The following is a 22,737-nucleotide window of genomic DNA, read 5'->3' on the forward strand; positions in this document are numbered from 1 at the left end:
GGGGTGCAAACGGGAACACTGGCCTACAGGTCTCCACGTGGAGCTCTTGGCTTTTTACTTTCAAGACAGGTTGTGATGGTTCTGTCCTCACAGAACTTGGCCCAGCTGAGGACAGCAATGCGAAGACTTGCGGAAAATATACAGAGGAAGTCTAAATACCAAGGGGAGATGTCCAAGGCCTTTCCCTGGCTGCACCCATAGCTCAGCCCCTCAGCTCCTTCCTCCCAGGCAGGAGATGAGAACATTATTCTCTGGGGAAACAGGTCCAGAATCAAAGCCTTCATTTGGTGTCTGCCCCACCACCACATGAAAATGGAAGAGGAAACGCCCCGTGTCCTATCACCCAACTGGGAGGAGGCCCAGCAGTTTTAAGCCCCATTCTTAAATATAAAAAACAGCCAAGGACATGAGACATTGGAGGAAAGCTTCTTACCCAAAGGTCAAAGAGCAAAGCAAACAAACAGATGGAAGGAACTCAGGAGACAGAGATAATGCAGGGAACAGAAGAAAACTGTAATTAGCATCCCCAGAGAAAGAAAAACCAATACCAAGAACAAGGCTAGGAAAAAGAGAGCAGGGACGAGCTCCTGACATTTTACAACATGATAAAGGAAATAAAACCTCAACAGAGGGACTTCCCTGGTGGCGCAGTGGTTAAGAATCCGCCTGCCAATGCAGAAGACATGGGTTCGATCCCTGGTCTGGGAAGACCCCACATGCCGTGGAGCAACTAAGCCCGTGCACCACAACTACTGAGCCTGCACTCTAGAGCCCACGAGCCACAACTACCGAGCCCATGTGCCACAACTACTGAAGCCCGTGCACCTAGAACCCGTGCTCCGCAACAAGAGAAGCCACCGCAATGAGAAGCCTGCGCACCGCAACGAAGAGTAGCCCCCTGCTCGCCACAACTAGAGAAAGCCTGCGCGGAGCAACGAAGGCCCAATGCAGCCAAAAAAAAAGAGAGAGAGAGAGAGAAACTTCAACAGAAAAGCTCAAAGGTAAAGATTAAAAAACAAAACAAAAAACAAACAAACAAAAAAAAACACCTCCTGAAAAGCAGAACAAAAAAGAGATGGAAAATCCCAGGAAATTGTAAAGGAAATTTGAGGCTCAATCCAGAAGTGCAACATTCTACTTAACAGGAATTCCAGAAAGGGATAATAAAGTGGAGGGGAAGAAATTATCAGAAAAACATTCAGGAAAATTTCCCAGAACCATAGGACAGGAGTTGTTTCCACACTGAACTGAAAGGGCCCATCAGGTGCCCGGCACAATCAACATCCCACCTCTTGTGAGGTTTCAGAACAATGGGGATAAAGGCAAGATCCTAAAAGCCAGGGGAAAAAAAAAAAAAAAAAAAAAGGTCACATACAATCATTAAGGATCAGAATCCAGCAGACTTTCCAAAAACAACACTGGAAGCTAAGAGAATGTGAAAAACATGCCTTCAAAATTCAGAGGGAAAATGATTTCCAATTTAGAATCATATTCCCACTGAACACCAATCGAATAAACAATATAATAACGATATTTGCAGATAATTTTCAGATTTCAAAAAACAAAACTCCCATGCAACTTTTTTTCTCAGGAAGCTCCTAGAAGATGTGCACGAACTAAAAAGAGAGCAAACGTCAAAAGTGGAAAAGATGGCATCCAGGGGGCAGGTGATTCAGGACAGGAGAGGCGACAGGATTCCCGGAATGACGGTGAAGGAAAGACCCAGGACAACAGTTGAGCAGTAAGAGGCCTCAAGGGCAACCAGTCCAGACGGGAGCAAGAAGGGCAGGGCCCCAGGAGGATCACCACCCGGAAACCCTAGAGCTAGGAGATGAGCTGATGTGTCTGGCGTCACTGACAGGAGGGCTTCTTTTTTCACTCGACTGAAGCATTTGCAGAATAAAGTAATGATAGAGACACAGAAAACAGAGCAAACCAAAAAGCAAGACAAGTAGTAACCAGAGGAAAAATGAAGTCCAACAAGGAAATGTCGTCTTGGGACACTGTCAGGCTCAGCTCTGAACAACATTTACAGACGTGAAATGATGTACTCGCTGAACACAGACTAAGAAGGAAAGAAAACGTGTGTGTGTGTGTGTGTGTGTGTGTGTGTGTGTGTGTGTGTGTAGTTGGAGGTAACATACCTAAATCAAGACCTTCCACAGCAGGAAGTCACTATGTAACACTACATAAAATTGAAAAATCAAGAAACAACAGTATAAGCATATTTTTAGGTTATTCTAGAAAGAGAAACCAGTTTAAAGAGTTTAAAGTAGGATGACTTTGGGAGTGAGGAGGAGTTGGGGCAGTTCTGTGTTTCAAACATGTGCATGTATTACCTTAATAAAAGTAAAACTTTAGTTGTTTTAATTTTGTTAAAAAGAAAAGCAAATGTCTCTGTGATGCCCGGCAGAGAGTCTGGCTCTGACCTGGCCTGCGGGACGGGCTGGCTCCGCCTGAACTAAGAGGCCTCCAGCCCAGTCGATTCCTATCCCACCCGGGTGTTGGGACACTGAGGAGGAAGGGTGGGAGGAGGAATGAACGGGGAGGGGGGGTTCTTTTTGAATTGTAAGGGACACACCCCATCACCAACTCTACAGGCGAAGCTCTTGCTAGCAGCTGCTGGCACCTGCAGATAAGACCACAAAGGGGGAGGGTCCGAGACAGAGCAGAGGTGCACGAACTGGCCAGGCCAGGGCCAAGCCCACTGACTCAGACATTGCAAGCTGGTGAACTCGGGGGCAGCCTGAACTTCACAGCAGCTGCTGTGCTGTTTGTAAACTCCCTCGGAGAGGCCAAGCAGATAATAGCGTTGCTAGGAGATGTGCTTCACAGGGCAGCAGGCTTCCCGTGAGGACCCTTACGTGGCTGGGAGGAAAGTTTGGACAGGCAGGGCCTGAACAAAAGGGCTTCTGGGGTGGGGGGAGTTACCAACCATCTGCTGCTGTCTCTGCGGCCTGGAGTGAGGATGGTGCGGAGGCCCCGGCGGTGCCCCCCCTTCTGCCATGCGCCCCAGACTTCAGGGCCCAGGAGAGAAAGGAGCCTATACTTGCCCCCCATCACATAGGAGACACCCCCCACCTCCGCCTCCAGCAGGGATCAGCTTTTTGCTTCTGAAGAAACCAGTCGGCATTGGCTGCTCCTGGGCACCGTGCAAGGCTGGCAGCTGAACGGAAAAGGGTTCTCAGCCCCACCTTCCCCATCCCCAGCCTTTACAGCTCCCCAGGTGCCCAAAGGTCTCCCTGGGGACTCCACTGCTTCCAGGAACACCAGGCGCTAGAGCCCCAGTTATGCCCTGAGCAGGTCCCCGCCTGGCCGCAGTGTTCTCACCTGACAGAGCCGGGCCAGCCTGGGGATTCAATGAGGCCCCATGTGGGCGAACGCAAGGCATGCAGCAGGTGTTCAATAAAGTCCCTTATTCATTCGAAAAATACAGAAGGAGTGAGCACCCATCATGTGCCTGGCTCTGTCGCACAGGCTCTCCGCCCTTTCCTGCTCTCATGGAGCTGACAGTCCACGAGGGAGACGGAGCAAACCAGGCTCGCAGGCTGTCTGAGCTTCACTGCAAACCGCGGTGAGGCCGAGAGGACTCGGACGGGGGCTGGGAGCGGGAGCGACGGGGAAGGCCTTTCTGAGGAGATGCTGGAGTCAAGATGAAGGAGGAGGAGGAGCTCTGCAACCACTGGGGAAACTGATGTGCCTGGGTGGGCGGGAAAAGGGGTCAATGTGACCGCAGGGGCTGGTGGAGCGCAGTCTGTGCCTGTTAGGTGCCTGCATTCCCTCGCCAAGTCCAAAGGCATTTCCTGTGCTCTGCGAGTCCTCAGGGATGCACAGGTTCAAAGCGGGACAAGAAGAGAGACTCTAGCTTCTTTGGGGATGAGCATGCTGCACCCCAATATCCACTGAGCCCAGGGCCGGGGCAAAGCTCTCTGGGGTCTGGGAAGCAAATAACCAGTCGTGGTCAGAGCTGCCGGGCCTCGGCATAAGGAATACCAGGTCCGGTCACTCTACCCGAAACCAGCAGTGCAGGTATGGGGAGGATCAGGAAAACGCAGGACCGTGAGAGGAGGGTGGGCATCAGAGCAGGGATCTTGAATTCAGGGCCCTCCTTCCCATCCCTGCTGGCCTGTTTGGGTACAGGCCAAAGCATCGCTGGCCTGTGACCTGTCTTGGGGACTCTGGCCACCCCCTCCTTCACCCACCCACCACCTGGAGATTTTCTAAACTGCAGTTTCCAATCGCATCATATTTTTGTGTATCACCAGTAAAAAAGAAAATCTAAGTTTCCCTCTATGTCCCACAAGGCTTTGTATGTCCCTGTCCCTGCTCCCAGGGCAATGCCCTCCAGCTGCTGGCCTCTCCTCTGCACAGCTCCCAGGACCTCCCAGCCCAGCACGCTGGGGCTCCCCTCTGCCCAGAATGAATGCTCATCCACGGTATGACATGGCAGACGCTGACTCATTCTCTAAGACACTGCCCCCTGCCCACCCCAGGCCAGGGCCACTGGGAGAAAGCATCCCTGTCTCCTTGTGCTGACAGTTCAGGTGGCACAGACGCCCGGAGAGCAGGCGGGTTGAGGGCGGGCTTGCCCAGGGCCCAGCACGGGGCCTGGCCGGTGCTTGCAACTCGGTATAGGAGCGGGTGATGCTTTCACACCACACATGAGAACTGCCCCCTGAAAGGCAGCGAGTCACCTGTCCCAGGAGCACGGGCTCCTCCTGGGACAAAGCCCTCAGAATTAAGACACGCGGGGAGGGAGGTCCAGTCCTGCTGCCACCTTACCACGGACCCCTAGATAAGCCCCTTACCCGTCTGTACCCGGGGTTTCTACCTACAAACGGACCACTTATTTGCTGCCCACCCCCCCATCAGAGATGCCGGCACTGAGAAATGAGACACAGGTGGAGGGTCCCTGCTCCCAGGTATCTGTGGAGGTGTTTGGGGGCCACATCGCAAAGCGCCTCAGCAGGTGAGACTCTGGCTACATGTGCGCTGGTACCTGGATGGAAACCGTGAAGGGGGTCAAGAAGTGACGGCTGGCCCCTCAGGGAGGAAGCTGGGAGGAGGGGCTTCTGGCTCCTAGACAAGGTGGGTGCACAGCCCCCGGCCCAGCTCTGCACCCCCCTCCCCTGGCCCTCCCGGTGCCGCTCGCGCTGTCCTCACCCTCGTAGCAGTCGCGCACGGTGCCGAAGTACACGTAGTACTGGTCGTTGGTGAAGAAGAGGAGGCTGAGCCAGGAGTCGAAGGCGTAGATGGGCACGATGAAGAGGATGCGGACGATGTAGCGCTGCTCGTTGGGGCAGCTATAGCAGCGCAGGTGCATGTAGATCTGGGGGCAGAGGGGCCGGGTCAGTCAGAGCCCACGGCCTGCCTTGGTCCGTCTGCTCCACAGAAGGAGGAGACCAGCCCGTGTCTAGCTCTGTCCTCACTAGCGCCGGGACCAAGTTACTCAACCCTGAGCCTTGGCGTCCTCCTCTGTAAAGTGTGATGACACACAACTTCCGTCATGAGGCTGTGGAAGCGTCCAACCACAGGGTGCGTGAAGCTCGCAGGCTGCGCGTGGTGGCGCCGGGGACACCTCACAGACACTGGCCACGAGGCCACGCCCAAGACTGTGCAAATCAGCCAGGGATGTGGCGGCATCCACAGCTGTGACAAGCTCCCTGGGGACCCGTGTGCACAGCCAGGTTTGGGAACTGGGTGCCTGGTGCAGAGGAGGCTATTAACATGCGTGTGCGTGTCCCTCCACCGCCTGGACTTTCTAAACACCTGGCCCCTGGGGCATGGAGCTAAAACACAGGCGTCCAGGTGATCGCCCACCCCACCCCGTCCCTTAACTAACTTATGGTGTAGAGGATGGGAGGGACGGGACCCTCACTTTCACAGAAGGTGGGAGCACTTCCTGGCTGAATGGCTGCAGTGATGGCCTGTCTCACTTTCCCGTCTGTTGAACAGGTGCAGTGCTGCCTGCCTTGCTGGGAAGCTGGGAGAATGCAATGCGGTTTTTAGAAAGCAGGAGAAAAAATAAAAGCTGCATACAAATGCCAAGAACTGCTCTAACCACGCTGCACAGTCCCAGCAGCCAGAGTCTCTCGTCTCCGCTCCCATGACTTCATGCTTGGCCCAGCCGAGCCCTGGGCTTGGGAGGAAGAGAACAAAGTATTCCCCATCTGCTGTGAGCCAACCGCCTTGGAAGCAGTCGAGTTCTAGAAGGGACGGGGAACACAGGGACCCGAACAGGCTCAGCCTCCCCTCTTCGCTTGGCAACCTTCAAACCTTCTTCCTGGGGCAGCCAAGGCACGTCCCGGCCCATGGCAGCCTCCCCGGGGACAGCGAGCACAGGGGGACGGGAGACTTGACTTCTATCCCAGCTCCGCCACCAACTTGTACGTGACTAGGCTAGTTCCCCGCCCTCCTCCCTCTCTGGGTCTCAATTTTCTCATCTGCAAAGGGGTCACTGCCATCCTGTTCTCCTGTACAGTTCCCAGGCTACCCTACAGTTTAGGCTAGACACATGACCAGTTCTGGCCCACGGAAGTGGGCCATTTCTGGTTGAGAAGGTTAAACACCCAGAGTGCTTTCTGCACACGCCCCTCCCCACATTGTCAGATGGATGATGTCTTAAAAGCTGCAAGATGCTGGAGCCACAGAACGGAAACTGACCTGCACTGGGCTGAGTGAGCAAGAACCTGACTCCCCCGGGTGAAGCCCCTGAGATTTCGCGCTTATTTTTTACTGCAGTGTAGCCTGGCCTGGCCTAACTAATACTCTGTTGGACAACAAACCTTTCAGGACCTCCCTAGAGGGCTGGGGCTCACTGGCTCAGGGGCTCCTGCCCGGCCTGGGTACCTGGTGGCAGGTGATGAGCAGGGCCGTCCAAACGAAGAAGCCAGAGATGGCCTGAGCTGCGGTTGTCATCAGGAACACGGGCTGCTCCATGGCCGTGGGGCTGCCTTCGGGCATCACGGAGACACTGGGCGAGGCTGCTGCTGTTGTGGGCGACACTGGATCTGGGGCCAGTGCGGCCCCCCTCACAGTCATGGTGCCCGGCAGCAGGGGGCTTCCTGAGAGAAACCCTCGGGGTAAGCGATGAGCTGGCCTAGAGAGAGGGAACCGCAACGTTAGCCTCCTTCCAGCGTCAGTGGCGGTGTTGGAAAGAAACTTCCAGGTCTCTACTTCCACCTTCAAAATGTGACCAGACCCTGACCACGTCTCACTCCAGCCCCCAGCATGTCTCCCCTGGATTAATGGAACAGGCTCCTGACCAATCTCTCTGCTTCTGCCCTTGCCCGCACCATCCCCACACGGCAGCCGTGTGAACCTTCTAAGATGTTAGCCAGATTGGGTCCCTCCTCTGCTCAAAACCCTCCAACAGCTCCCATCTCCGTCGGAGTATAAGCTGCTGTCCTTACAGAGCACATGGGCCCTCCATGCTCTCTGATCTCACCACAATTCCCATCTCGATCCTTCCCTCCAGCCACACTGGCCTCCTGCTGTTTCTTGGACACGCCAAGCCTGCTCCTGCCACAGGGCCTTTGCACTGGCTGTCTCTGCCCAGCCACACAACTCGCTCCCGCACTTCCTTTAGGCCTCTGCCCTGACCACCTGCTCAAATGTGGCAAGCCCTCCCTCACCCCAGGCGCTCCTGACCACTTTGCTTTGCTTGATGTCTCTCCAGAGCACTCATTACCACCCGACTCCATCTGACAAACTGTACATTACTCACGTCTTCATTAACGGCCTCCTGCACCAGACACAAGCTCCCTGAGGGCAGGGGCCCCGTTCTGCTCACGACTGGATCTCTGGCACTTGGAACAGTGTGGGCACACAGCAGGTGTTCAGTAATTACCTGCTGGCTCCGCCCATCTTTACACCTCCGGGTCTAGCAAGATCACTTTAGCACTGAGGCATCCCCTCTACGGGTATGTGTCTTTTCTTTGCCATTTCTCCCCAGTTTCCCTAATGGCTAACATCCATTCCTCACCATCCAGCTGTGCCGTTCTGGGGACTTTGCAGCCCTTCCCCACCAACAAACTGCTCACCTTTTAATTTAGCTCATGTATCACTCTTCCTAAAAGCCTGTCCTGTTCACTTTCCCCAGCCAGGTACTTCCATGCATTTCACCCGCCTCTGTTGGTCTACATAACACGCAGTTCTGTCATTTCCTCGCGTTTATCCTCCTAAGACTGCCTACTCTTTGAGGCAAGACCACTTTTCCATCTTTAAATCCCCAGCACCAAGCTTAGCACCAAGGCCATTTGTAACATTTATTTTATTATCTATTGATTTTCACAACTTATTTCAAAAGGAATTTGAGGTACTTCAGAGAGAAGCAAAGAACAGAGTTGAGGAAGCTGACATAAAGGAAGATTCTGGGTGGGAAAGATGGGAGTGGGCGGGACACAGGACGGTACTCCAGGGTCCCAGGCAGTTACCCCAGGTGGGCTGTCATGTCAGCCCCGCACTTCCTGGTGGCAACAAATTAATGGTTTCATGCTGGATGGTAACCCAGATGTTATGGGAAGAGCAGTTGTTAGGGATCTCCTGGCAAGTTCACAAAAGGGACCAATGCTGGCCGGGGGCTAGAACCGCTCTCAAAAAGCAAAGCCATTCTGTCAGAAGCACCCGGAACTGCTCTTGGGAGGGCTGGCCACTCCTGCATCCGCGGGCTTCCGAGACCCACAGCCCTGACGGAAGTGCCTTTCACTGCTGCCACCTGTTGACAGGTTGGGCACGCCGTCCTGGGGTCACGAAGTCTCCTGGCAACAGAGGCCCTGGAAAACTAACCTGCAATGGACAAGGGGACCACCCAACCACTGATGCAAACAGATGCAAAGGTGAGAGTAGAGAGAGCCCAGGCCGGGGCTCAAGTCTCAGCTCCACCCCAACCAGCTGTGAGCCTGCATGGGCTCACTGGGCCCAGAGGGTCCCCACTGCCTGACCCAGAAAATGGCCAAACCCCCAAACCCAACCATCTCAGCCTGAACCCTGAGGTCAGTCCAGATGACCTCTCCCAGTGCCTTCCCAGTCTGAGCTGATATTCTCAGCCAAAACATTCTGACACCAACGGGAGGTTTCCCTGGGCCTTCCCGGGGTGCACCATGACCCCGCAATGAAGAAGAGGTTCTTTGCCCACCATCTCCCCCTCCCCACCCTTCTGCCCCCATCTGAGCCATGTCTGCTCCTAGCTGTAAGTTATTACCCCAGGAGAGCCCTCTATATTGCTATTTTCCTATAAAAATAAATGATCTCTAACACACCAACCAAGAGAAGAATCTAGATTAAAAACTCAAAACTGGAGACGTCATCTATATAAAGAAACTCAAAACTGGAGAAGGTGTCTATATAAAGACTGGTGGTGCTTTGAAAAAGAGACACAGTGACAAGTCTAAGAATAGCTCCTGTAAGTATGGTTGCAAAACTGAAAACCAGTGCCAGAAATATTTCCAGAAAAAGAAGATTTGGGTTGTAAATCATCATCTTTGTCTGTCATCCCAAATTAAATGAACAAACACAAGGAAATGGGAGGGGGGGCTTCAGGAAGTACAAATACTCCCCAATCTTCTCCTTCTGAGCAAGGGCCGGGTGTGTCAAAGGCTGTTTTGTCCTCTACTAACGGCAGCGTTGAGAGGGCCCTGTACAGATTCCCCAGAGGGGAGACCGCTGAGCTCTGACCCCACCACAGGTAACCCTCCAGGGCGTATATGCAGCTTGTGGGAGCTGATGAAGGCTCCGCACCGTTTCTTGCTGGGACTCTGCTTCCTCACACTCAAGTGCCCTCCTTATGTAGGTCATCTGGTTCCCAAGAAGTCTACTCAAGAGAGGGCAGGTGACTTGCCCCCAAATTAGACGCTGGACTTAAACCCAGGTCCTATAACACATTTTAGGTGCCTACTGTCTACCAACCCGGGCCGTGGATGAGCTGCCCTCGGGCTCCAGAGCCCCCTTCCAGGACAGGGGTCACGGCCGTCTCACCAGGGCCCTGACTTCTTCTTGCAGGAAGGGGAGGGAAGTACTTCCCAGGAGGGGAAGCCACAACCTGGGCGAGCACTCCAGCGGCCCGACCCACGCTGGCCACGTTTCGTACTGGGGCCCTGTGATATACAAACCATTTACTTCACTCTCGGGCGCCCCTCGCTGTTTGCAAACCATTTTCCCCAACATGATCTCATGCTTTCTCTCACAGCAATTCTGAAGTAAGTAACACTATCTACATCTTAGAGATGAGAAAAATGATGTGAAACTGGGTTTTACAGCTTCCTGGGGTAGCACAAAATGACTTGAGGGTTTTCATAATAACCCCCCAAAATACTTCAGGCAATGTTCTGACTTACAGATGCAGGGTCCCCGGCACCCAGAGAGGCAGGTGAAGGCAGCTCCTGGAAGGCTGTCTCCCAGAGTTCACCCTGTTCCCAGGACCCCAGGCAGCTCACGGCACTAGACCCCACAAACTTCACAGAGTGTGGGTGCTGGTGGCAGAGGATGTACACTGGGGTCCCATCCTTTCACACTCGGGACGGGCACCTACCTGGAAAGGACCTCTGCCTGCCCGGGTCCCACAGGTGAGCAGGACACTGGCCCAGTGGAGCCCCGGACCTGGGAGAAGTGGGAGTTTGCTCCCCAGGGAAAAGGCCCCCCCCACCCCCCGGCTGCCTTTCTTCAATGCGGCACACACATGCCAGAGCGGGGGGATACACGGATGCAGCTCAGAACCCCAGATGCTCTGGCAGGTCCCCTGTATTTTCTTAATCGACTGAACGTTAAACTTCTGCCGGGGTCAGGCAGAGAGCCTGAGGGGAGACACTGGAGCCATCTTTCCAACAAACACATCCGGAGGCCTCTGGATGCTGTGCTGGGCATGGGAGACCCGGCCTCGGCCTCAAGGACTCACGGCTCCTCTACACGCCTGCTCGATGCAACAGCGGTACCCAGAGGCCTTACCCCACCGCACTGCACAAGGGTGCGTGCCGAGCACCCAGGGAACCCCGAGGAAGCACCGACTGCCTTGGCCAAGGCCGGGGAGAGGGGTGGGGAGGGCTCTGAAGCGGCAGGGACTTTGGGGCAGAGTCTCTACGGAGCGTAACCAAGCTCCAGCTGTGAAGTCACCGAGCCGAGTTCCTGCCAGACTCCACCACCTGCTGGCTTGACTTCATCTCTCAGAGCTTCAGTTGTTTCATCTATAATATTTGAGGGTAACGACGTCATTGTCGGGGGAGTGTTCCACTTTACACAAGCCCATTAGTAAATGGAGACAGAACGCAACCAAAAAATGACCATTTTGCAACTCCTAACACAAGTAATGGGCATAGATACAGATCATCAGTGGATGATGAAACCACTAAGTGAGAGGCTGAAGGGGAACTTGATAAGGGATGGAGCAGGCAGCACCCTCCAAACCCACAGTCAAGGTCAACATCACTAAAGAGGGGCAGCCAGAAGTGTTGAGCCCCCCAGTGAGGTGCACAGGCAGCACACAGCACCAACTAGGAAGGACCCTCACCCCAAAAGTGAACTGGAATCAAAACAAGTCGCTAGAACTAACCACCAGTATCCGGGAAATACAGAGGGTAGCAAAACAGATGATCACCAGGAAGTAGCAGCCAAAGCCAGACCACGGGACGGTCTATAGGACAAATGACCTGGTTTCTCCCAGGAATTAGTGGCTTATAAACAAAGGTGGCTGAGGGGTTGTTATAGAACAAGAGCCAAGGAGACATTACAACTAAACGCAATGTCTACTAGACCTTGCTGGGTCCTGATGCGAACAAACCAATGATTAAAAGAAGACATCTTTGAAATACACAGCACACAGGAATTCTTGCCAATTTTGTTAGGTGCATGGTGGGTATGTAAAAATAAAAGTCCTTATCAATGGAGGAAGAATTAACTTTTTAATAAATAGTGCTGGAACAATTGGATATGCAGAAGCAAAAAAGAAAAAAGAAAAAGAACCTTAACCTAAACCCTATACCATATACTAAAATTAATTCAAAATGGATCATGGATTTAAATGTAAAGTGTAAGACTACAAAACTTTTAGAAGACACAGGAGAAAATCTTTGAAACCTAGGGCTAGGCGAACTGTTCTTAGACTTGACACCAAAAGCATGACCAGGTAAAAGGAAAAATTGACTGGACTTCACTAAAAGTAATAACTTTCATGCTGTGCCTCTGTGAAGAGGATGAAAAGACAAGCCACATAGTGGAAGAAAATATCTTCCAGCCACATATCCAACACACGACCAGCATCTAGAATACAGAGTATAGGAAGAATGCTCAAACCTCAACAGTAAAAAACAAACAAACAAAAAAAACCCCAAACAATCCAATCAGAAAATGCGCAAAAGACATGAACAGACATTTCACTCAAGAAGGATCGTGGCCAACACATAAATAGCTGTTCAACATTAGCAATTAGGGAAATGCAAACTAAAACCACAATGAGATATCACTACCCACATATAAATACGAAATAGTGACATCAAATGCTGGTGAGGATGCAGAGAAACTGGCTCTCACATACATTCCTGGTGGGAGTATAAAATGGCTGAGCGGCTCTGGAAGAGAGTTTGGCAGTTTCTTGTAAAACTAACATGCACCTACCATACAACCCAGTAATCACTTTTAGACATTTATCCTAGAGATATGATTGTACATGCACCCAAAAACCTATACACAAATGTTCACAACAGCTGTGTTTGTAATCCTCAAACCATGGAAACAGTCCAAATGTCCTTCAACAGGTGAAAGGTTAAACTCGCTACATCCAGACCATGGAATACTACCCAGCAACAAAAAGGAACAAACTCTTGATACAGGCAGCAGTCCAAACAGATCTCAGGGCACTACGTTTAGTGAAAATAGCCAATCTCAAAAGATCACATACTGCCCGATTCCGTTTATATAACATTCTCGAGATGACAGGTCTATAAAGATGGAGAACAGATTAGTGGTTGGCGGAGGCAGCAAGGAAAGTGGGCGCACAGATACCCAGAGGGTAACACAGGGAGTTCCCTCCAGGCGGTGAGATACTTTGTATCTTGATAGTGGTGGTGGCTACAGGGGTCTACAGGAGACAAAACTGCATAGAACTACACACACACATAAGAACAGTGAAAACTGAATAAGGTCTCTTGTCTAGTTAACAGTACTGTACTAATGTCCATGTCCTGGTTTTGATACTGTCCTACAGTAATTTGAGATGTCACCATTGGGGGAAGAAAGGTACATGGGACTCTACATACTATTTTTGCCACTTCCTGTGAGCCTATAATTACTTCAAAATTTAAAAGTTTTTAAAGGGTTCTTATCAAGAAGAGATGTACAATGAACTACTTAAGGGCAAAAAAGAACACGACATCTGGGCTTTTGCTCTTTGAAAAGGGGGAGAGGGACAGATGCAACAAGATTGCCAGATGTTGCTAACTGTTGCAGCTGAGTGACTGACAGGTAGAAATGCATTCTATCAATACTATGCGCTCTACTTGTGTTAGACATTTTCCATAATAAAAAGCTTTAGACTAGAACAGTAGAATTTTCCACCAAATTTGTAAAGAGATGGGCAGTCACTCAGGAAATTGTATCAGAGATTTACTGGTTATCTTGTAGAAATGCAATCAGAAAGATTTGTCAAACCTAACAACTGAGCTCAACACATCTTTCTTTTACCAAAAAAAAAAAAAAAAGTTCCAATTCCCCATTTTTTCCTATGACCACTGGTTATCAGAGATATGCTTCCTAGGGATGTTTCAAAAACATCTTAAGGCATATTTAATATGTCCCTTCACAGGAAAGGCATGTTATCACAATGAATGAGAAAGGAACTGCTCTTCGAAAGAAACCTCAGTTAGGGCAGAGCTTTCTGGAAAAGTATATGTGAAAATGCTTCTCCTGTTGTAGGATTTTATCACCAAAAACAGTATGTCTGTAACTTACAAAAACGCTCATATCTGAGCTCCTAAAAGCCTACGTAACAGAATTTTCTAATCTGTTTAAAAATTTCCAAAGCATTTGAGTGGGTTTTGGACTCATGTGTTAAGAACTTTAAAATACCTTCCATTTAGTTCACAAGAACATCTGATTGGCATCAGGGAGGATGGAAATGTACTAGCCAAATTTCAACAAATCCTCTGCGTACACAGTGGATGGGATGGAAAAATGAGTAACCCGATTTAGAAAAAAAGCCAATGATGCATTTCCTCTGTGTGCAGCTACATGTCCTGGGAAGGGATCTTTTTCAGGGAGGGCGGCCATTAAAACCAAGCATCTAAACAAACGGCTCTTTCCCAGAGCATCAGAGGACAGTTTCCAAAAATAAGTACATGAAGTCAAAAGGTTTTTGTACCACCAACAAAACTTTTTTTTTTTTTTTAATTTTTAAAAATGATTACATCTTTAACTCATCCTTTGATTTCTGTTTTTGGTGTAGGTTTTACGATATACATAGTATAACTAACATAATACAAGTATAGAATAACTTCATCACTATCCATATATTGGGGGTGCATGCCCCCAAAGTTCTATTACTGATAGGGATGTGTGGGTAAAGAAAGTCTAAAGAGTGGTGCTGTAAGCAGTGGGAAAAGCCAGTCGATGACATGGCTCTTAACTTTCTCTGCAATGTCTCTGCCTCTGCCCTCCCGCCGCCCTCAGTCCCAGGCTGAATCAGACCGAAAGCCCAGTCAAGGCCCGGTCCTGCCTCTCTCTCCCAGCGGCTCCACACCCGGGCCCTCACTCACCCGCCTCCCTTGCAATCCTAGGCTCTGAGTCTCGGGGAAACTGAGCTGGAATCTCGGCGCCACCACCCAGCCCGGACTGGATGTCTCCGAATTTGTTTCCTGGGTGCATCGTGCTGTAACCAGGACCCTTGGGCCAAATGAGTTTAGGAATTCAGAGCTTTTCAGACTTTAGGAAGGATTATGGTGCTGTATATGGTGCTTAGGCAGTAAAACCCCCAGAGGGGTCTGGGCGGCACCCCAAAATCAAACACACAGTACTTCCACAGAGAAAGGTGAGATATTTTTAAAGACCCTAATTAGCCTCGCATCAATTCAGGTCAGATTTTTGCCACGAAATTAGCTTGCTGCAGACTTAGGAAGAACCTTTGGGATTTCGAGTGTTCTGGATTCCAGAAAGGTGGAGAAGGGACTTGGGCGTGGACCATCCTCCAGAGCTCCGGGGAGGTTGATGCTCAAGGAAGCAGGAATCCAGTGTGGTTTATTTTTTCACTTATTTTCAAAGATGACCCCATCCCACCTCCTGACCTGAAATCCTTTGAGAACATGTGAGGCTCTGAAGGTGGGATGCAGTCCTGACTCCTCTGCAGGGCCCAGGGTCCTGCCAGCTGGGCCCCAGCCTCCCTCCCTAAGTGCTGGCAATACCGGGTCCCTCCACACGTAGCTCTGGCCCCTGTGCCAACGCACCCTCCCCTCTGCCCTGGTCCTCGTGACGGGTGACAACTTTCACTCACAGGTCATCCTCAACGTCACGGCCTCACCGAGGGCCGGCCCACTCACTCCCGCCCAGCCGCACCGTGCTCGCTCCATGAGGTTTGTTCTGACAGTGTTCCCGTCTCCCCACACCTGAGTCATCTCTCTGTAGGCCTGGCACAGTGCCAGACACACAGCAGGGACCTGGAAGAGAAGAATCAATCAGATGACTGATGAATGTCTGGCATTAAGCCACGTGCTGCACGCTGCCGGCTCTCCGTCACTTGGTCCCCTCCCCACCATCCAGAGCTCAGCTAAGGACCTGGACATTGGCTGGAGGGAGGGATGGGCTGGGTGAGGGCAAAGGATGGAGGCTGAGTCACACCATCTCACACACATCTTCCATTATGGAGAGCCACACCAATGAGGGCAAAGGAACTTGTCCTAAGTGCTCCATCAGGACACAGCCCGGTCCACTGGGTGCGAGCAACAGGAAGGTGAGAATCTGCCAAGATAGACACATTTTTACCAGCTGGCACAATCTAGCAATGTTCTGCCAGAATAAGGAAGCTCCCAATCAAACAGGGCTAGAAGTCTCCTGGGGCAGGAACACTGATCAAGGAACCTCTGAAGGGTGGTCACTCGTCCCTGTCTTCTCCCCAACCAGCCTGCAAGCTTGTGGAGGTCAGAGGTCATGTCTTATGTGTAGCTCTGATCCCCGGCACCGACCTCAGAGCCTGGATGTGGTTAGCACTCAACAGGCTTTGGCTGGATAAGGGGGCAACCGAATGAATGTTTGGGCTTTGCAGCTCCTTCCAACTCTAAAACTCTATGACACCCTCCACCAGCCTTGTACCAACTCCCAGGAATGGCATGTTCTCCTGCTCCTCCCCCCCACCACCAGATCTTTATTCCCACCTGCCTTTGTAGCTATCCCCTTCTACAGCCTATTACAGTTTGCACGTGGCATGTCTTCCCTGGTCTTTACCATAATTGTGATTAGATTTGTTCCCTTAACATCCTGTGAGTGGGGCTCCATGAGGGCAGGGACCAAGTACTGTGATGAAAAAGTACTTGCTGAATGACTGCTTTGGGGATATGCTGACAGACACTCGGCCAGGGGTGTACCCAGAGCACGCCTGTGGCACTCTTCAGTTGACAAAGCACTCCTGACAGCCGTGTGGAGTAGGTCTTATTGCAGTCAGAACATCCCGGCAGGGGTACCAAGGTCCCCGGAGAGGGCCTCGGGGAGCACCAAGCCACAAGGTTGGACAGAGTTCACCTTATGGGTGCAGAAAGCCAGGCTTCAGGGGATCAAGGGAACAGGGTCGGGCAGACCCAGCTCCCAAGAAAAGGGAGGAGTGCCAGTTTATGAATGTCCTCTCCACCTCCTATTAGCTGCCAGAAGGGCACTTGAGAGCACAGGATCGGAGTACAGGGAAGTGAGGGGTCTCGAGTAAAATTCAACCAGGCCCTGGCGAGGCCTGATGAACCAAGCCATGCCCTAGCAAACAACACGGAGTGATGCAAACGCTCACGTCCCCTAACACAAGCCCCACCCCGTCCTTCTCTGGGAGGGACGTCTCTGGCTGACTCCCTTTCTGAAGACACCCACCTTTTCCAGAAAAGCTGCAGAGCTCTGTGTAGTCACTAGACTCAGCCACCTGCCTTGGAATTTAGGTATTTCAGAGAATCTCACCATCTCACCCAGATTTTATTCTGCCATTTCGCTTCATGCTTGGGAGACACTTTGCTGTTTTGTGTCCCCCACGGATTTCCTGCCTGGAAGGCTGAATAATGGCCTCCCAAAGATGTGCACATCCTAAACCCCTGAACCTGTGAATATTTTACCTTAAATGGCCAAAGGGACCTTGCAGGTGTGATTAAGTAAAGGATCTCGAGATAAAGAGATTATTCCAGATTATCTGAGTAGGCCAGATATTATCACAAGGGTTCTTACAAGAGTGGGAAAGAGAGGCTCTGAAGCTGGAGGAAGGGTCCTGAGCCAAAGAATGCACGTGGCCTCTAGAAGCTGGAAAAGGCAAGGAAACAGATTCTCCCCTTGAGCATCCGGAAGGAACACGGCCCTGCCAGCGCCTTGATTTTAGCCCCGTGAAATACATTTTAGACTTCTGGCCTCAAAACCAGAAGATAATAAATTTGCATTTTAAGTCACTAAGTTTCTGGCAGTTTGTTACCAGCAGCAGTAGGAAACGAATACACCTAGTTTACAGATGAGGAAACAGAGGCCTGGAGGGCTGAAGTCATTAGCCCACAGAATCCTGGTAAATGGCTCCTCACGCTGCCCGTGCCGTCCTGTCAGGTGCCCAGATATCCAAGGGCTGTTGAAGAGCCATGGGCTCTGGAGTCAGACACCTGGACTTGACTTCCAGCTCTGTCACTTACTCGCTCTGCGTCTGCGGGCAAGTTATACAACCTCTCCCTGCTGCAGCTTCCTCAGCGGTAAAATGGGCTGCAGCCACACTTAGCTCCGAGCTGTAGGGAAGAAACAAGTCACTATAAGGAAAGCACTGAGAACAGGGCCCGGCACCTTACGACGTTACCTGTGATGATTTACTCCCGTTTCAATCATTCCATCCTTCAGCCAGGCCGGGAGAGCACACTCCCAACGGTCTCTGAGACCCGGGCCAGTCCTGTCTCTGGTAGTTGGCTCTTTTTTTAAATCTTCTGAGGTCATAGTTTCATTTATCAGTTTCAGATCCAAAGCCTTTTGAGCTGCGCCCATGAAGTGCTTGCTCGGGCAGTTGCTACACACCCACGGGCCAAACTGGGCTGGCAACACGCTCGCACGCACGTCTCCGGAATACGAACGCAGCCTGGGAGGGGTTTCGGTTCTTTTATTTAAGATACATGGAGGAATCTCCATCTTCGCAGAGCTCACTAGGCAGCACTTGACCTGAGCACGGTTAACCTGAACTGGCCACTGCTCTCACTTCAGTTGCCTGGGGATGACGGGCCCTCCGGTCTCCGGGGGCTGTTTGTTCTGTGGACTTCTGGGTGGCTGCCTTTTGGGGGAGGCTGACCCACATCAGAGCAGGTCAGCAAGCCACAGCCTGGCCCTTCTCCAGAGGAGATTAGAGGGAAAGAGCAGCCAGGGGCTGGGCGGTGCTGCCTGGTTAACCTTTGGAAAAAGGATCACATGCCCTCACGAGGGGGCAGGGTCCCATCTCTCAGTTCCACTCCCCTTCGATCAATACGGACAAGCTGAGGCCACGCTAGTGGTTCCACATCTGTCCCTGTTCTCCCAGGGTCAAGTTCTCACGAATCTCTCAACAGGAAAGAAAAACCATCCAATCATGTATCTGTCCTTCACTTGGTGTTGGGGGCAGGGGGTAGGTGCAGAAATAAAAGAGAACAACAAAGTAATCCAAAATCCTTCAGCAAAGACTTACTTAATTCAGTCTTGTAATTAAGTCTTTTTTTTTTTCAGTACATACCAGGCCAAATTTTGATCCTTACAGTTTTCTCTCAAACTGAGAACGGATGGGCCAGTGTTCGGTCTCTCTAGCTAGACTCTGTGTCCCTCTAATGAGACCACCTTTTCATCCAGCTAAACCCCACCCAGCCCTAAGCAAACAGGTCCCCTTTGGATGCGGAACCCTGAACAGTCCCGCTGGCCCTTGGGTGCAGGCTGTCTAAACTGAGACCCCTGCACCTGCCCTGACCCCTGGGACCCCTTTGGCAAGAAGCCCAGCTCCAAGGGCAGAAATAGAGGCACAGATGTAGAGAACAAATGTATGGACACCAAGGGGGGAAGTGGTGGGGGGGTGGGGGTGGTGTGATGAATTGGGCGACTGGGGTTGACATGTATACACTGATATGTATAAAATGGATAACTAATAAGAACCTGCTGTATAAAAAATAAAATAAAATTCAAAAAAAAAAAAAAAAAAAGCAGCAGCCCAGCTCCAGCCCAGTGAGAAATCCTAGCCTGAACTTCATTCATGCCAACATGTACTGAGTTGGGTGAGTCAGTGTTCCACCCCAGGTGCACACCCCACAGGAGTCCATGTGTGCCACACAGACAAGAACAAGAAACTTCATTGCAGGCCTGTTTATAACAGAAAAAGCCTGGACACAACCCAAATGCCTATCCTCAGAACGAATAGTGATGGCTGAACCTTGAACAACAATGGGTCAGGGGCGCCGACCCTCAAAAATCCACGCATAACTTATAGTCAGCCCTTTGTATCTGCGGTTCCACATCCTCGGATTCAACCAACCGTGGATCATGTAGCACAGTATGTATTTATTGAAAAGAAGCCATGTATAAGTGGACCCACACAGTTCAAAGCCATGCTGTTCAAGGGTCAGCTGTATATTTAAACAGCGTGGACTTCCATGGCACAGTGAGCAAGGACTGCTCTACACAACCTGGGTGACTCTCACTACAGGTTTTCCTATAGGATTCTATTTGCAAGAAGGTCAAAAACAGTCAATAGTGATGAGGTGTGAACAGTGGTTACCTCAGAGGTTCGTGACCTGGAGGAGGCCCCAGGGAGCCCCCAGGGAGAGGCTGGGAATGTTCCGCAGCTTGATCTGGACAGTGGTTTACACGGGTATTTACAGAGGTAAAAATCCATCACACTGTTCATCTAGTTGTGTGTTTTACTGGAGTAGGTTAATAAAAATACACTTTCAAGCACTTTCTATGTGCTAAGTCCAAAGGGTATCTCCAGCAAGACTCTAACCGGTTAAGAGCTTACAGTCCAGTGGGGAAGAAAATACACTCAAATAACAATATAAGATTGCCCGTGGCCAGTGGGGCAGTTAATGAGAGTGGGCCAAGGGATCAGTATTACTCATGAGTCAGGGGAAGTGGTAGAATAAACTGATCAAATGCAGGAGCTTTGGAGGCAGCCAGACCTGTGTCCAAATCTTATTTCTAACTGTGTGACCTGGACAAGATGTTCGCTCTGCTTCTTCATGCTATGGGGGAACCACAGTTGAACCACAGCACTTCATGGGTCCTTGTGAGGGTGAGGGAAAGAATGCACACAAAGCACTGGGGCAGAAGACTTGTTATTCCTGTTGCAGGGTGGGCCCGCCCTGTGCCAGGCACCACGGTTCACAGATGTGAAACGGGCCCCGCCCCCCACGGCTCCCGATCCCACCACGAAGAGAGCAGCCCCCATTCACCCACTCGGCAAACACCTAACAAAACAGGGGCTGTGATGTGGACTTTGCCCTAAAGGAGCCCACAGCCCAGTGGGGAATCAGACACCTAGGACACAATGTAAAAGGCTTAAGTGCCAGTGGAGAGGAACAGATAAAGAAGCAGGGGAGGTCAGAGGGCTGAAAGAGTTGGAAACTGAGCTGGGCCTTGAGAGGCAGAGAGGATTTGGGCACGTGGAGACTGCTAGAGAGGGAAAGGCAAGCAGACAGAGAGAACAGCATGAGCAAAGGCACGGAGGTGGGAAGGCGAGGAGGCATGTGGAGAAAAGAGCGACCAGTCAAGTGTGGCTCAACAAGGGACCCAGTAAACAGGGCCTGGGACAGGGTCTTTATTTATGTGTCAGTGGGGAAGCCCCTGAAGGTTTCAGGGGAAATAAGCATATCAGAGCAGGGATTTAAATGACAAGCCAGACAACAGCGGTGATTCAGAGGGGCCAGAGGGAGGTGGTTACATTTCTCCAGGGCTGGGGCCAGGGGTCGTATTTCCCGAGAAACACCTGGTCCCCTTCGTGAGACCCAAGCTTACATTCTTGATTAGCTGATGGTCAGGGGCCTGAATGAGGATGGCTGGTCCTTGAGGGGGTAGCCTTGACCTGCCTTCATTGGGCAAGAGGGTGAGGATACATTTCTTAAGGTTCTTGTTTATTTAATTGTATTCATTTAAATTTTTTGAAAAAGTCACATATTCACATGAATCGGCACTCAAAGCGTAGGAAGGGTCTCCAGTGAACAGTCTCCCGCCACCAGCCACCATCCCAGAGGCACTGCAATCACCAACTTCGTGTGAATCCTCAGAGACCCTGAGCACATACATAAGCGAATGCACTTTCTATTTCCCTTCACTTTCACGCAGATGGAGGCACACCAGACATACATCCTGCACCCGCCACCTGCACAGCAATCTATCTTGGTGATTGTTCTGTATCCGTGCTGGGAGTCTCCATCTTATTTTTTATGGCTGCACAGTAGTCCATGGTTTGAATGGACCATAATTTGTTCCTGGCCCCTGCTGATGGACTTTCAGGTTGCTTCCAACCTTTTGCTATTAAAAATGAGGCAGCCATGACTAACCTTGCACACGTGGTAACTCATCTGTAGGATAAATTCCTAGAAGTGCAACTGCTGGGTGAAAGACTTCAAGCATCTGTAATTTTGAAAATGTTGCTAGAGAGGCAGGATACATCTTAATTGCTCATCCAAAAAATAAGCCTAATTATTGGGGAAAATACTGACAACATGTAGTTCCAAGGATGCCCAGATGAAGACACAGTAGAGACAGAGAGAGCACTGGGTCGGGAGATGGCTCTGGACCCAAATCAGCCCCAACTCTCTCCCAGTATCCTGGTCCATGGACTCGCATTTCCTCACCTGTGAGAGAAGGGCCAGACCCGCTCAGCCCCTCAGCCGTTCCCAGGACAGGCTCTGGTGCCCTGGTCCCAGGGCAGGGGGAAGTGTGGAAGATGACTGGAGTCACCACGACACCCGGCCCTAATTGGTCTCCCTGGGCAAAGGCGCCAGGGGAGGAGCAGGCAGGCCACGGAGCGTGCACCAGAAGCAGGTCTGGCGGGGACAGGTGGGAGTGCAGAGCCCGAGACGGTGGGGTGCTTCCAGTCTAGCTATCCTGAACGAGTGACAAGCACCTCTGGCCACTTCCCCTGCGTGAGCTGTAGGGACACCACAGCCATGCGAGACACACTCAGGCTCCACGACATTTACTGCTGTGTCTATCACGGACCTGCTACGTAACAGCAATGGCCACCTAAACCTCACTCATCAAGCTGTGGCTGGCAGAGGATGGAGGTGGGTCTCTGGATACCTAGTGTCCTCCCTGTGAGTGAGGACAGCTGGGTAAACGCAGCGGGCAGGGCAGGGCTTCCTCCCACCCTCACGAATCTGGCTCAACTACTGAGAACTGCAAATGGAAGAAATGGTCTTCTGCCCCCAATCAAGTGGGAGACACCTCTTGGCAAAGCAAAGCCAGCACTTGAGAGGCAGAACCGTCGCCAACCTTCCTGTTTCCCAGCCCGTGCTCTGCTCCAACAGACTGGACAGCCAGAATACCTGTAAATCAAATCATACTTAAATGCACTGAGGTTATCGCTATTAACATTTT

General features: G+C 51.3%; 1 protein-coding gene across 6 annotated transcripts in view; it reads right to left on the reverse strand.

Moving 5' to 3' along the window:
* Window positions 1–22,737, reverse strand: part of TMEM184B (transmembrane protein 184B) — a 48,988-nt gene that overhangs the window by 17,099 nt on the left and 9,152 nt on the right. For 3 of the 6 annotated variants that reach the window (XM_059936964.1, XM_059936960.1, XM_059936963.1), the window contains exons 2-3: window positions 6,850–7,099; window positions 5,164–5,329 (exon numbers count right to left, since the gene is read on the reverse strand). In XM_059936964.1, the coding sequence (XP_059792947.1) occupies window positions 5,164–5,329; window positions 6,850–7,041 (358 nt within the window). In that variant the 5' untranslated portion in view covers window positions 7,042–7,099. Of the gene's footprint in view, window positions 1–5,163; window positions 5,330–5,878; window positions 5,951–6,849; window positions 7,100–15,469; window positions 15,633–17,834; window positions 17,908–22,737 lie in introns of those variants that run through there. The other 3 variants (XM_059936962.1, XM_059936961.1, XM_059936965.1) reach the window with 3 other exon arrangements.

This window comes from Balaenoptera ricei, chromosome 10 (assembly GCF_028023285.1).
Source record: "Balaenoptera ricei isolate mBalRic1 chromosome 10, mBalRic1.hap2, whole genome shotgun sequence".
NCBI classification, from domain to species: domain Eukaryota; kingdom Metazoa; phylum Chordata; class Mammalia; order Artiodactyla; family Balaenopteridae; genus Balaenoptera; species Balaenoptera ricei.